This window comes from Myotis brandtii, unplaced genomic scaffold (genome assembly GCF_000412655.1).
Source record: "Myotis brandtii unplaced genomic scaffold, ASM41265v1 scaffold78, whole genome shotgun sequence".
Lineage (NCBI taxonomy): Eukaryota > Metazoa > Chordata > Mammalia > Chiroptera > Vespertilionidae > Myotis > Myotis brandtii.
This window is the reverse complement of record NW_005371131.1, coordinates 174,933-189,716: the sequence shown is the minus strand read 5'-3', so window position 1 is coordinate 189,716 and position 14,784 is coordinate 174,933. Positions and strand designations below refer to the sequence as shown.

Genomic DNA, 14,784 nt, shown 5'->3' with positions numbered 1-14,784 from the left:
GCTCTGGCTCCGGGGACGGTCGGCGTGCCCCGGCGCGCGGGGGTCTTTCCGCTGCTTCGGCCAAGACCCCGGCCTCCTCCACCACAGCCAGACGAGACCCTGTCGGAGAGACTCTGGGGTCTGACGGAGATGTTTCCGGAGAGGATCCGGTCCGCGGCCGGAGCCACTTTTGATCTCTCCCTCTTTGTGGCTCAAAAAATGTACAGGTAAGGGACAAGGGCAAAGACACCGGGGGGGTGCCTGGGGTGCCGTGAGGGAACGCGGGCGTTGGAAGGATCATACCTGGGTTGGAAGCCCGCCTGCCACCTAGATCGTGGAGTGACCTTGAACGTCTGTTCCCTTAGCCTTAGTCTCAATTTCCCTGTAAGTGGGGATTCTTGTTGGGTAGGATCGTTGTTAGGCTCGTTTCAGATTGTGTGAGATAATGAACGTATCGGTATCTTTGTAAGAACTCAGGAGAACGTTAAAATTGCTGTCACTAGCTACACAGCTCCCAGAACTCCTCCTGTTTCTGGTAGGAGTATGGTGCAAGAGTTGGGTAGAGTATGTTTATCAAAAACATTGCATCGGTGGCGTGAGGAATTTGGTTCCTTCTTGGTGCAGCTGTCTGGCTTTGCCTCCCATCCTGCTCACAATCCCTTCGTAGGTTTTCCAGGGCAGCCTTGTGGATCGGGACAACTTCCTTCATGATCCTGGTTCTTCCTGTTGTCTTTGAGACTGAGAAGTTGCAAATGGAGCAACAGCAGCAACTGCAGCAGCGGCAGGTGAGCTCAGACAACACCTGAGTAGACCAGCACTTAATGTGCGGGTAGAGCTTGGGATCTGGCCCATGTGTTTTAGGTTCTTGATTGTGCGGCCACCATTGCTTTTGTAGACCTTGTCTGCCCCCATTAAACAGGAGGAAAAATGAGATCCCCAGGTCTGCACAGCGCCTTACATCTTTCCTTTCTGTTCCAGATACTCCTAGGGCCTAACAGGGCTGTCAGGAGGAATGCCAGGGGCTCTACCTTCACTTCCTGGAAAGATCTAGATTGTTACTGCTCTATCTGACCTGTCTTGGTGGGAAAAGTTGAAAATTCAATACTGTTTGAACTGCTGATTTTTTTCTTATTCTTTTTGGCACAAAAAATAAACCTGGTTGGGAAAATGTCCCGTTCGTTGTCTCATGGAGACTCCCAACTTGCAGCTGTGCCCTCCAAGCTTTCCTGGCTGGCTTCTCTCCTCACTCTGACACCACAGTGCATCCATGCAGATGGTCACTCCAACTCCGGCCATCCCCTCACTAAATCCCTCCTCACCAGAAGGTCTCCTCAGTGTCTGCTTGTGGAGTAGGAACTGATGCCACTGGAAAGGATGTACCCCTGACCATTAACGACGGTTTTGTTTTGACATGCACTATATGAAATACAAAATGCATTACAGCTGGAGTGTAAAAGCAGCCACTGTGAATTTGTATGTTGGAAACGAGGGAGGGCCAGCAGCAGTTTTAACCACAGGATGGGTACTGTGGAGGGCAGAGCAGGAGCTCACGTCCTATGTGCATTTTGGCCATTAGACCTGTGTGTCTAAAAGAAAAAAAAGTCAGTGCTCACTTTTGTAATTAAATATTTAAAATGATTCCAGCCAAGTGTCAAGCATGTGTTTCTGGATATGCACCTCAAAACTTAGACCATTTTAGAAGGACAAAGACACGAACTGCCCGAAAGCATAACATATCTCTAAAAGATGACTTGTGATTTTAGTGAATTCCTTCTAAAGCAGCATCACACATTTACCCTTTTCCCCCTCTTTATGTACATAATTACAGAATTTAGGCAGACAGATTTATGTATGGAGTTTTCCACTTTTAATATTTGGTTAAACAAAATACATCTTCTGTAAACAAACCCAGCACAAGGCCAACAAAAACAGGGGTAGGGGAAGATAAAAGCAAGAAAAACAAAAAGCCTAGGGTCACCCCTTAAGGGCATCAGGGTCAGGCCTGCTCCCTTCCTTAAAGGAAATAGGGCTTTTTGCCCTTAGGCATCAGCATGGGTCCCTGTTCCCAAGCACCAGAATTGGATATGAACAGAGAAACCAGCCCTGAAATGTTTAAGCGTCTTTGCATATCCCATTGGCTCATGGACTCCAAGTACATGGGGACTCCTTTGAAGTGCCACTTGCACAGGCCCGAGCACACTGGAGAGTTTCCTCCTCTTCTGAGGAAATGGCTTACTATCTGTCACTGACAGTGCCAATGGACCCAAGCTCCTGCTTATGACAATCAGCAAGGCTGGCTGGAACTTCTGGCTGGTGGTGGTTGGAATGTCATTGTGCAGGGATAAAGAGCTGTCTGTGGAGCCAAGCATGTCTGATGTAGAAAATGGTGCAAGAGATTGCAGTCAGTTGCTCAGACAGTGTAACGCAGTAGCCGCTTGGTGGCCTCTGTTACTCAGCATAAAAAACGGCCTTGTTGGATTGAAGATAAATGTGCAGAAAAAGTGCTGGTGTAAACATGCACTCCAGTCACAGTGGGGAGGAGAGAGCCTCAGCTTCATCCTGTTTCACTTGCTCAGGTTTGACATGCAAGCCCCAGGCTGGCTTTGCTGCTGGAGAGAAGTCTGGCTAGTGGAGCAGCTCTCAGGCCTGCCAAGACCATTGATCTGAAAGGCCTGGACGGGCCATCCCTGCCTGCCCGTCTGCCTTGAGGCAATACAACCACTTTGGAGACATAGTGACTCCCAGCCTAGGACTTCGATTCTAGCTGTTCTCTTCACAATACTTTCCTCACCCAACTGTTTTAAACTAGTGGAATTTGATGTCGAAGGCAGGCTCACTTTTTCCTGACTTGGTCAGAGTGGGCCAACAGGAAAAACTGCCCTTTTGCTCATCTTGTGCCCCAGAGCCTCCTAACTTAATGAAATGGCAGGGACCCTGCTGGATGAGGCAGACAGGTTGCCCATGCCCGCCTGGTTTCGGCCATGTCTTCTTAGGTATCTAGCTCACTCTGTCATGCTAGAATGCTACAGGATTCAGCCACTCTGAAATAGTAGAGAACTTTTCATTATAAAACAAGAATAGCCATAAACCATCCTTAAAAATAGGATAAGGGATGGCATTGAGGGTTGCAGATGGCATGATGTAGTGCTGCTGGGGTTTTCGAGATGGTTCCTGAGAAGCCTTTGCTCTGGGTCCTTCAAACCAGTCACAGGAGCTTTGCATGTCCTGTGTCTTCAGACCCACTAGTTGCCAGGAAAGGGGAAATGGAGGCAGCATCTCCAGGTAAGTCAGAGCAGCAGTGAACTCCAGCAGAGCCTCTGTCAAGTCCTCAGAGGAAAGGGAAAAATAAGCTAGGGGACACCCCCCCACCTTTTTCCTTGTCTCTTCAAACAAAACGAGGGTCTTTCATTGCTTGCCCTAAGCACAGAGTTCCTACCTTCCTTTCCCAGGAATGAGTAACGTTGGTTGGTTCTTGTAACATTTCACACCTCTGGCCTATTGCACACTGTCAAATCTGAGGGAAAAACCCGATGAGATGTCTGGGGAAGTGGCAAGGGCAGACCCAATGTATAGGGCACAGCACATCATGGAGGATTTAGGGGTCGAGGTGAGGGAAGCTTGGCAGAACTGTTACATATCAGCCCTCCAACTCTGATGGGCCTCCACCTCTTCTGGTACCACCAGCAGGAGTTCACAGTTCTTTCCTCGCAAATGATGTTTTAGAAATTTCCTATTGGGGGAAAAAATACATGAAAGAGAATGAGATGCTGTTAAAATGGCAAATTCCAGTCTTGGGGGCCATATGTTCACCAGTAACCTCATCAATTTATACCCTTGGCAATCCTAAAAAACACTCCCATGGTGATCTGCTCTTGGTGGTTCCACTTTTGGTTTCCCCTCAATCTGTCTAGTTAAGATTTCCAATATGAATTTCTCCTATTGCTTAAAGTAGCTAGCTCTGTGACAAACAGAGCCAGCCGAAAGTACTCTAAGTCTAAAGCAAAAGACTTCTAATTTGGGGGGGTGGGGGTGGGGGTTTCTTCTTTGGGAAGTTTAGTCCTCTCTGCCCTGAATGTCTTCCTTCCTCTGAACTGGCAGCTATACTGTCACAGCCAAGTGTAGATATAATTACAAGGCCAGTCCTGCCAGACCGGAAGATCAATATCCCAGGAGCTGGAGCTTCATGGGCTATCAAAGATTCAGGTCTTTCAAATCTGAGACCTTATGATTCTAAGTGAGGCAGGGAGAGGTCCAAGGAGTTAGGAATTTCAATTCCTTTGCCAAATGATGGAAGATGAGCTTATAGGAGCCCACCCAGCACAACAGCCACCACAGGCACCTGAGCTCGCTCTCGCCTCCAATCCATTCGGGCATCTTCAGCTTGGAGTCAAGGTTGTAGTAGGCACCGCCCACCTCTCGAACACAGATCCAGTGCTGCCTTTTGAGAGGTAACTTCAGTGGACCCCAGCTCAGGCTGGAGGGCAGATTCATGATGAAGCCCATGACATTAGTGAGAGCAATGGCACTGACATCCCTGCAGAAGAGGAACGGTGTCATGTTCCCTGGCTGTCACACAACTGGCCATCTACCTCCCCACACATCCCCTGCGTGCCAGTTCTCATCAAGTCAAGCCTGGTTCAGATTACCTGCGCTTGTCCCACCAAACAGCTTCATAGCCTTTGGTCTGAAGTGCTGCCATAATGACGTTCACATCGTAGTTCCCATTTCCCAGCATGCTCTTCTTGTGGGGGGTCACCATGGTGTTTGGAGACAACCTACAGATGTGAAAGGAGAACTGAGACTTGTTGATCTGCTTAACGCCTCCTGAGCCTGCACTACCAGAGACAGAGAGCACTTTAGGCCACTGTCCCCCAGAGGTTTGTTTACCCCATTCAAGTAAACTAACCAAGCTTCCAACCAAGTATTCTGCAGTCTGGGCTCTTACTGTCCAAGGATTACTTCTTTTTTAATGTAAAATAATAATTCACGACTGGCTGGTGTGGCTCAGTGGTTGAGTGTCAACCTATAAACCAGGAGGTCACCGTTTGATTTCCGGTCAGGACACATGCCCGGGTTGCTGGGCTCCATACCTAGTGGAGGGCGTACAGGAGGCAGCCGATCAATGATTCTCTCTCATCACTAATGTTTTTAACTCTCTTTCTCTCTCCCCCTCTCTGGAATCAACAAAAATATAATAGTAATAATAATAATTCAGCAGTGATGGAGCCTCTTTGCCTGTCATTTAGAAAGTGTGTCAATGGACACAAAGAGTGTTCCATGAAGGCGTCTCGTTTATCCCCAGCCTACCCATGTCTGCCGCCTTTTCCTTGCTGATTTCTCTGCCAGTAACCTCCAGGTCTTTCAAATCTGAGACCTTATGATTCTAAGTGAGGCAGGGAGAGGTCCAAGAAGCTAGGAATTTCAAGCCACTGGAAAATAGTATTTGATATTTTCATTTGCATGGGTAGTATTTTTTATTCTTGTTTTTTTTTTATATTTAAGTGCTTTCCATTTAAAGCTTACACACTTGATAATCATTAATCATTTAATACTCAAAGGCCTACAGGAGCCCAGGCAGGTAACATAAATGTATGAATTTGGGCCATGTATAAAGCAATAAAATGTAGTAAGGCCTAAATGAAACTGCAATGCATGACCCATGTAAAGCATTCCAAATATACATGTGTATGTGTAAAATACTTAAGGATTTTTAAAAATTAAAACACAAAGAATCAATTGAAAGAAATTTTTGTGCCAAACAAAACTGCAGTCTGGTTTGCTCACCCAGCTGAAAGACATTTCTGGCCAGGCCTCTTAGCCACTCCTTCCCCTCAAGGCAAGGTCAGTTCTGAAGGCATTTCCAGTCCTATTACTTTGTTTCATAGGCTTGTCAGGCCAGGACCCGAGGAAAGGCCATCTTGAAGGAAAGGGCAGCACGTGTGGAGGAAGGGAAGTGTGGAATAAATGTGGAGCTGTCACCCTGGTCAGTGGTGCTCAGTGCTTACAGCGTTGGCCCGAAGAGTCTTGGGTTCGATTCCTGGTCAAGGGCATATACCCGGTTTGCAGGTTCGATCCTGGGGCTATCAGGGCGAGTGCTGGAAGCAACCAAACAATGTGTCTCTCACACTGATGTTTCTCCTTCTCCTTCTCCCCCACTCCCCTTCCTCCCTTCCACTCTCTAAAAATCAAGGGGAAAAATATCCTCAGGTGAGGATTAACAACAACAAAAAGCACAGATAGGAGCTGCTAAATGCCATCTCCAAAAGAGGATGGAGACTTTAAGCCAATTCTAAAAACTTAAACAATCTTATAAAAAGTAAAAAACTTGATGAACAAAAATAGAATCAGACATAGAAGCATCGAACAGATCATCTAACGCAGTGGTTCTCAACCTTCCTAATGCCGCGACCCTTTAATACAGTTCCTCATGTTGTGGTGACCCCCAACCATAAAATTATTTTTGTTGCTACTTCATAACTAATTTTGCTACTGTTATGAATCATAATGTAAATATCTATTATTCAGGATGTATTTTCATTGTTACAAATTGAACATAATTAAAGCATAGTGATTAATCACAAAAACAATATGTAATTATATATGTGTTTTCCGATGGTCTTAGGTGACCCCTGTGAAAGGGTCGCTCGACCCCCAAAGGGGTCGCAACCCACCGGTTGAGAACCGCTGATCTAACCTCAGAGAAGGTAGGGGACGGGGGAGGGTAAGAGATCAACCAAAGAACTTGTATGCATGCATATAAGTAAAACCCATGGACACAGCCAGTAGGAGGGGGAGGGCATGTGCTGGGGGGTGGGGACGGCTGGGAAGAGGGCAATGGGGGGGAAAAGGAGACATATGTAATACTTTAAACAATAAATAATTTAAATTTTTAAAAAAAGTAAAAACTTCTCTATATACAGCAAACATACCAGATCATTTTTTCAACATAAAACATATTCCTGCCACTGCTTAAACCCTCTAATGGCTCCCCAAACACTTAAATACAACCTACACTACTTCCTCTGGCCTGCAAGGCCCTGGGGTCCTGCTGACCTCATCGCACCTCTTACCACACAGACCTCTGCTACTTGAGCACACAAGCTTTCTCACTGAGGGCCTTTGTACTCAATGGCTGCCACTATCTGGAATACTCTTCCCCTAGATCAGCGGTTCTCAACTTGTGGGTCGTGACCACTTTGGGTATCGAACGACCCTTTCACAGGGGTCGCCTAAGACCATCGGAAAACACATATATAATTACATATTGTTTTTGTGATTAATCACTATGCTTTAATTATGTTCAATTTGTAACAATGAAAATACATCCTGAATAACAGATATTTACATTACGATTCATAACAGTAGCAAAATTAGTTATGAAGTAGCAACGAAAGTAATTTTATGGTTGGGGGTCACCACAACATGAGGAACTGTATTAAAGGGTCGCGGCACTAGGAAGGTTGAGAACCACTGCCCTAGATCGTCACTTGGTCTGCTCGTTATTTGAGTCTCAAGTATTATTGCCTTAGATGCCTTTTCTGACAGTCCAACCTTAGGTTTCTCCCAGTCACTTCCTATTGTATATACCTGCTTTAATTACAGCCCTTGTTATTACTGGACCTGTCTTCTGATTGTCTGTTTTCCCACACTACAATGACAGCAGGGGGCGCAGTGGCCTTCTCTATCTTGTGAATGTTACATCACCTGGGCTCAAAGAGTGCTTAAGGAGTGTTGTTGAAATGTTCTCTGTATTTATTTTGTTATCTCTTTCCCTGAAAATAGCAGTGGACCCTTAAAATGAAAAGAGCTTATGTGCTTGTCTCCAGAACTAGCAAAAGGGTACCTGAAGATATTACATTCCACTCTGCAACCAAAATTTGTTTTCTCTGTAATAACTACCATTTATGGGAAACTTCTGTGCCAAGCCCATGACATGCTTTCATATGTATCTAATTTAATCCTCACAATAAGCCCATAAGGCTATGAATTATTTACATTTTATAGGTTTAAAAAACTCAAGTTTGAATGACTAATCCCTGATCACTTATCTTTCAAGTTTGAACGAGGATTCAAACTCAGATTTGTTGGAATCCAACGTGTGCCTGTTTTTTTAAAAAATATGTCTTTATTAATTTCAGAGAGAGGAAGGGCAAGGAGAGATAGATAGAAATATCAATGATGACAATCATCGACTGGCTGCCTCCTGCATGCCTCACACTGGGGATTGAACCTGCAACCTGGACACGTGCCCCGACTAGGAATCGAACCATGACCTCCTGGTCCAAAGGTTGATGCTTAACCCTGAGCCACACCAACTGGGCAGTTGTGCCTGTCTTATAGCAAGGACCCAAGAACAGAGTGGTGGTGGCGGTAGGTTGATAAGAGGAAAGGCCAGCTGAGCCCCTGGGGCCTGGGCTTGAAATGTAGCTTAATAGGACAAAGGCTCTAGGTGGGTTCTTGGGCACTTGGATTAAATGCAAAAGCATATGAAAAAAAGCCCAGCTCAAGAGAGATCCAGTTCCTTTCCTCTCACCAGTTTTTCAATAGCTTCTCATCCTTTCAGTGTAGTCTCTAGCCAGTGGATGCAGGGAGACTTCAACAAAGAAACTGCCGAGTCTTCCTCCTTTTTCACCACCTAAGTCCCTACCAGGCTCAAACCTTAGAGCTGAGCTTTCCCAAGTGTGTTCCCAGCGGACCACAGAAAACATTCGATACAATGGCTGAATGAAACAAGAAAACAGGTTTCCTGCAAGTTTTCTTGAACCCCTAATGTGCTAGTATTCACCTTGAGTCTTGAGGACATGTTTGACCACACAAATGTTATTTCTGGCCTCTCCTCTTTTATCCTTTCTGTTCCAAGTCAAATCCTTTAGGCTCATCCTCGCATCCTATCTCCTCCATGGAATCTTTCCTGGCTCCTTTGTAATAGAAAAAGGAGGGAGATTGGGAGGAACTTCCATGCAGCATCCATGCTAATTGTGAGATTTAATCTCCATGCCTATTAGCTTATCTGTAAAAATGGGAATGATTCCTATCTTAGAGGACCACTGAAGAATGCAGTTTTTTCCATACATGTGCAAACAAATAGAAAATTCCTGAAGGAAATGGCTCTTCTACTCTGTATCCCTCACAGCTAGGCACTGGCAATTGAGTAAACATGTGCTGGTCAAACTGATCAATACAGGAAATGCTGAGGATGGCTTCCATCTCGTTCCCAGAGTGGTTATTTGAACAAGTGGGGCCTACCCAGTTTACCTACAACACTAGCACTTGCTTTTGTTAATAGTTGTGTTAGCTACTTTTATAAGCTTTATCACTTAATCCTTCCAACAATCTTGAGATAGAGATTAATCCCATAGTGTAAATAAGGAAACTACGTACAAAGAGGTTACAGTGATTTGCTCAGTCATCTACAGCTAGTGAGGGGCAGAGGTAGGATTCAACTTCCTAACTCTGAGCAGAACTAAGGCTACACTGAACAGCCTCCTGGATATTTCGATACACTGGCCCCACTGAATTCCATAAGATCCTGTTCTGTTTCAATCGATTGTTTTCCTGAGACTCCCTGGTAAATTCTTGTTCAGGACTGACTCTCTTTAATTTCATTAGAAATTCTGGGCCACAAAGCAGGTTTCTCACTGTTGTCACAGCCAAGAGGTTGTTAGATTTGAAGTGATCTACAAGTGAGAAGACAGGCTCTAGTCCAGGTCTCACACCTCAGATAAGTTCCAGATCCTCTCGTGGTTGTCACTACGTCTGGCTATACTGATGAGTTCAGATTTTAAAGAAAAGTAGCTGTGGAGACATTCATTCATATTCCTTTTCTCCCATAATTATTATTTTCCTTTTTATCAGTCTTAAGAGATGTGACATTAGAAAATATGACTTCCTGATGTCTTTAAATTATTAAGTGTAAAGTACAGATCACAGAAGTACTCTGTAGTAGATGTTGGCTATGACGGTGATGGTGATGATGTTTGGCCCTTGGATGAGATAATTCAAAATTCTAGGGGTTAACACTTAACATCTTTTCTCAATTTACAACCACCATACTTTTACTTTTTTAAAAACTGGTCCTAGAGAAAGGGAGGGAGAGAGAGAGAGAAACATCAATTGCCTCCCGCATGCACCCCCACCTTTGGTGTATGAGACAAAACTCTAACCAACCGAGCCACAGCAGCCAGGGCACAACCACCAAACCTTTATATGTGGCTCCTTCCTATTAAATGGCTCAGGGACCATTTAATAGGAAGGCAGGAGGACTTCCCCTCTATGGTAGGGAATGCTGGTTGCTCATCAATATCTACAATCTTTGTTCTTTCCAGGTTGCATTAGATTTTTTCCCTAGTACCAAGCTAATTTTCATCTATTTAGATTTTAGCAGCTATTTTGAGAGGGAAACACATACTTAGCTGCAAGAACATTTGATCATTGAAAAATTGAGATGAATCTAGTGAAAATGTTTGAGACCTGAGGATTTTCAAAATAACCTTGCAAAGCTGCTGCCTTATCATTTAACTTCTAAGTCCTTTCTTTTCAAAGCATAGACATACATGATAAAATGTATGAGATCAAATTTCCACATGAATACTATTTCTATCTTTTCTCTAATTTCACATGTTGAAAAGTGACCCTTTTTGTGCCTCTTTTTGCTATCACTGTAGACTACCACTATCTCCAAATCTTGGGCCCAGCCTGCCACACACCTCTGACTCCTCTCTTCCTCGTCCCCATGTTGCTACCAAGTCATTAGCTTAGTTCTTTCTAAGTTCCTATTCATTTTTATTCCAAACATGAGTCATTTCATAGGCACAACTGTACTGAAACTCCACCCTGCTTTTGTATTTCTCCTTTATCTGGCTAAAATTCAACTGCTAGGAAGAACTTCCTTCTCAACAAATGGCATTAATGAAATTTTTTCTCATTTCTACTATTCATTAGTCACATCTTCAAAAAAGCAAAGAACTTTAGATCTGGGAATTTAAAATTATCTAGTAAAACCTGTCAACTTTACTGTTCTTTCTGTTAGGACCCAAATAGGTCATCTTTTCTTTTAGATTGTCTAAATTCCATGCTTCTAATTTGCGTCTGTTCTGAAGGCCTGGCCAATGTGTATCTCCGAGATGTACCTCTCAGCGGCTGAATTCTTTTCAACTTGTTTTCTCTACAGTGCCCAGCAGTGCCTGGCACACTGCAGGCAGCCAGTAAATGTTTATTTAAAAAATTCAATTTTTTCTCTCTCACCTCTTCTCCTTTGCTTTTTCCTCGAATCCCTTTCATGTTTTTGTTTGTTTGTTTGTTTCTATTCATCCACACAGAATCTTTCCATACAAAATAGTCTATATAGAATTCTTGGAGTGGGGACAGAGTATGTTCTCTTTGTGTACAGAGTTGCTATTACTTTAAGGTGGATCTTTACATTGTGCTGCTAGGGAAGTGGGGAGTGTAGTACAATTTGCTAAAAGCAAGTTCTATTCCTTTAAAGCCAGGAAAGAACTCTGGTTCCATGTTAATGTTTAGCAAGTATTTAGCATTCTTTCATTCAGGGAAAACACAGCTAAAAGAGCCCCACTATTATTTACAGTTTATAATCAAAGTCCACATCTTCAGACTCAGACCCAACTTACTAGCAGAGTGAACAGCTACTGATGATATAATTGTTCTGACATTCCTTTCCAATACTCAGGGAGCAGCAGAGCAGTTAGGAGGCCCAGCAGTTACAAAGCTTGGGTCCAAATGTTGCCATTAATAGCTCTGTGCCATGATTTTCTCATCTGAAAAAATGGGAAATAACAGAATCTATCTTTTAAAATCAATGTGAGGAATGACTTAACACAAGAAAACAGTGCTTTGCACAGAGTGAGCGTTCACCTGTGTTAGTGATTGTCATCATTTCAGATCGGGGCCAAATTTATAGAAGTGAAAAACTTTTGAATGAACACATAGAATCTTGACAGTTGAAATTTACTAGTGAGTGAAACTGGGCAGATTGCTTAAACTGAATCCTTGGATCAATATAATAAGGTTGTTGCAAGATTGCTACATATTGCCCTAGCCGGTTTGGCTCAGTGGATAGAGCCTCTGCCGGAGGACTGAAGGGTCCCAGGTTCGATTCCACTCAAGGGTATGTACCTCAGTTGCATGCTGGACCACCAGCCCTGATTGGGGTGCCTGTGGGAGGCAGCTAATCGATGTATCTTTCTCACATTGATGGTTCTCATTCTCTCTGTCTCACTCCCTCCCTTCCACTCTCTAAAAAAAAAAAAATCAATGGTGAGGATAACAAACAGATTGCTACATATTACCAAGTACTGTACAAAGCACATTCAACTACTCACTGTGAGTCCTTTCCTTCTCCCTAGATTTAGGTTAGAAAATAATTCGCAAATATCCAATTAAAAAATATGAATAAAGAAATATGAATGGCTGGTGAAAGGAAGCAGTGTAATGGATTGGCCTCCTTTCTACTCTTTTCAGTATCATGACTTGATGATCTGAGACAAATTATCTCACTTGCCAGGGCCCGATTCCTGAAGAGAGGTCATTCTATTTGCCAGGTAATGGCCATAACGCAAATGACACATTTGCACCGCTAAGGCATAACTATGGTTATTATTGGCAGAGGAAAACAATTTACTTTCATTATAATTTTGTCAACACCCTGGGATTAACATTCCTTTAAGAGAGGTCTATGGTTCTTTCAGGGTAAAAAGTCTACACCTATGTGGGGACCCTTTCCCCTCCCTAGGTGGGAGTCCACTCTGTGGGACTCTTTCCCTCTCCCCATGGGGGAGTCTGTACTTGTTCTTCAATAAATCTCCACCTTTGCTATACAAAAAAAAAAAAAGTCTACACCTATGGACTTTCACCCCAAAATAGATTGTTTCCAGTTGTAATACAGGCCCTTATGGCACAATAATTTTATCTCTGAGTGAAGGGAGAAAAGGGTCTTCTGAAACTGCCAATATGCACTGCTTAAAGAATTCTTCCGCTTTATCTGCACTGAGCTGAGTAGGCCTTAACACTTCCTGGCTGGAGGAATCAGACAGGCTCACTGCTGCGGGCTGCAGACGTGCTGACATGACCTGGTGATCTGAGATGTATTATCTCACCCGCCAGGGCCTCGTTTCCTGAAGAGAATTCCTTCTGCAGGAAAGAATTCTCAAACCCTTTGATAAAAGAATTTCAGAACATCACAGCAGAGAGAAAAGCAGAACTTCTGTCAACCTGTCAGATAGCATCAATAAGAAAGGGTATCTAGAATGAAGTAAAAAAGGGAGGGGATCAAGAGTCAGCTTCACATCACAGCTTTGCTGCTTAGAAGCTATTTGGACAAATTACCTGACCTTTCTGCCTGTTTCTCCATCAGTAAAATAGAAACAGGAGACCACTGTGAGGAGGGCAGCACAAAACAATATGTGAAAAGCACGAAGGCTAGCACACGGTCTCAAAGAAAGGCTGAGCACCGTGTATACACCTTTCTTTCCTTTTTAAAAAAATATTTATTGATTTCAGAGAGGAAGAGGGAGCGAGAGATAGAAACATCAATGATGAGAGAAAATCATTCACGGGTTGCCTCCTGCACGCCCCCCACTGGGGATGGAGCCCACAACCCAGGCATGTGCCCTGACCAGGAATCGAACTGACCTCCTAGTTCATAGACACCTTTCCAGAGAACCCACAACATCCCCTCTCCGATGACAGGTGACTGAGCAGTACTCATCTTGGCCCCTTCTAGGCTGTAAAGTCCTGAGGGGCAGGACTCGAGAGGCATTAGATAGCACAGCGGTCAACAGCGCCGGCACACACCTGAACTCACACCTGGCTCCATCTCTGGTTGCGTTTGTTCCCTGGGCAAATCACCGCGCTTCTCTGAGCCCTGCCTTCATCTACGATGTGGAAATAACAGCATGTGTCCCACGGCATTGCGGATGCTCTCGGCACCGTGCCTGGCCCGTCAGTGTGCAATAAAAAGCAGTGGTTATCTTTCCAATTCTGTGTCCCTCACTCATCCCTGTTTAACGGTATCTCGCCGACGATACTTTTGGTTGGAAGGTGTAAGGCATGGAGACATCGCTCCACCCACGGAAATAGCAAAAAGTCTCCAGGAACCGAGCAGCGGGGGTCCCCTACCTCTGGAAAATCTCCTGCAGCGTCTCCCGGTTGAACGCGCCGCCGTCCTGGAAGACGTTGTTGAGGGCGTGCAGGGCGCAGAGCTCCCGGCGCTGCTTCTCGTGGTAGATCCGGGGGGGCGCGGCCTGGGGCGGCTCCGGGGACTCCGACTTGGCCTTGTCTCCCCTCCATGGCACGCAGCTCATGGTTTCCGTCTCGGGCTCCGGAGGGGGCTGAAAACACCCCTCCCCTCCCGAGGAAGAGGGCGAGCTTCGGAGTCTGTTCGGATTCCTGAGGTCCACCTTAGTTTCCGGTGCCCATGATTTATGCTTTGTCACGGGGAGAAAGGACTGGAATCAACAGGAAAAACAATCCACCTCTTCTCGATAGAAAAATAACTTTTGAATTAGTGTTTTTCACCACTAATGTCAAAGTGCAGAATTAAAAAAAAAAACAACATAGAAAAACCTAAGACCTTGTTCCCTTCCCCCACCCTCCCCACCCGCCCCCCTCGGGAAAAACCCCCACGGTTTTCTTGCTGTGTTTTCCTTTGTACGAGCCAACCGGGCCTCAACGCAGGAAGACGGGGCGGAACCGGTCACATCGCTCCTTTTCTTCCATTTCTTCCGGACCACAACGCCACTGGCTCGGGAGGCAAGGCCCCGGTGGAGTATAAAACGCAAAATCCGAGCA

General features: G+C 44.8%; 2 protein-coding genes across 2 annotated transcripts in view; one reads left to right on the top strand and one right to left on the bottom strand.

The window, feature by feature from the left end:
- Nucleotides 1-1,622, top strand: part of TOMM22 (translocase of outer mitochondrial membrane 22 homolog (yeast)) — a 3,123-nt gene extending 1,501 nt beyond the window's left edge. Inside the window, 4 exon segments of the mRNA XM_005883192.2 lie at nt 88-206; nt 647-764; nt 958-974; nt 976-1,622. Of these exon segments, the coding sequence (XP_005883254.1) occupies nt 88-206; nt 647-764; nt 958-974; nt 976-1,030 (309 nt within the window). The 3' untranslated portion in view covers nt 1,031-1,622.
- A 1,136-nt stretch (nt 1,623-2,758) lies between these two features.
- JOSD1 (Josephin domain containing 1) lies at nt 2,759-14,570 on the bottom strand. The gene is made up of 4 exons (XM_005883191.2): nt 14,113-14,570; nt 4,626-4,754; nt 4,319-4,513; nt 2,759-3,709 (listed from the first exon to the last, which is right to left on the bottom strand). The coding sequence occupies exons 1-4, from the start codon at nt 14,295-14,297 to the stop codon at nt 3,610-3,612; spliced, it is 609 nt and encodes a 202-aa protein (XP_005883253.1). The 5' UTR covers nt 14,298-14,570; the 3' UTR covers nt 2,759-3,609.
- Between the last annotated feature and the right edge of the window lie 214 nt (nt 14,571-14,784).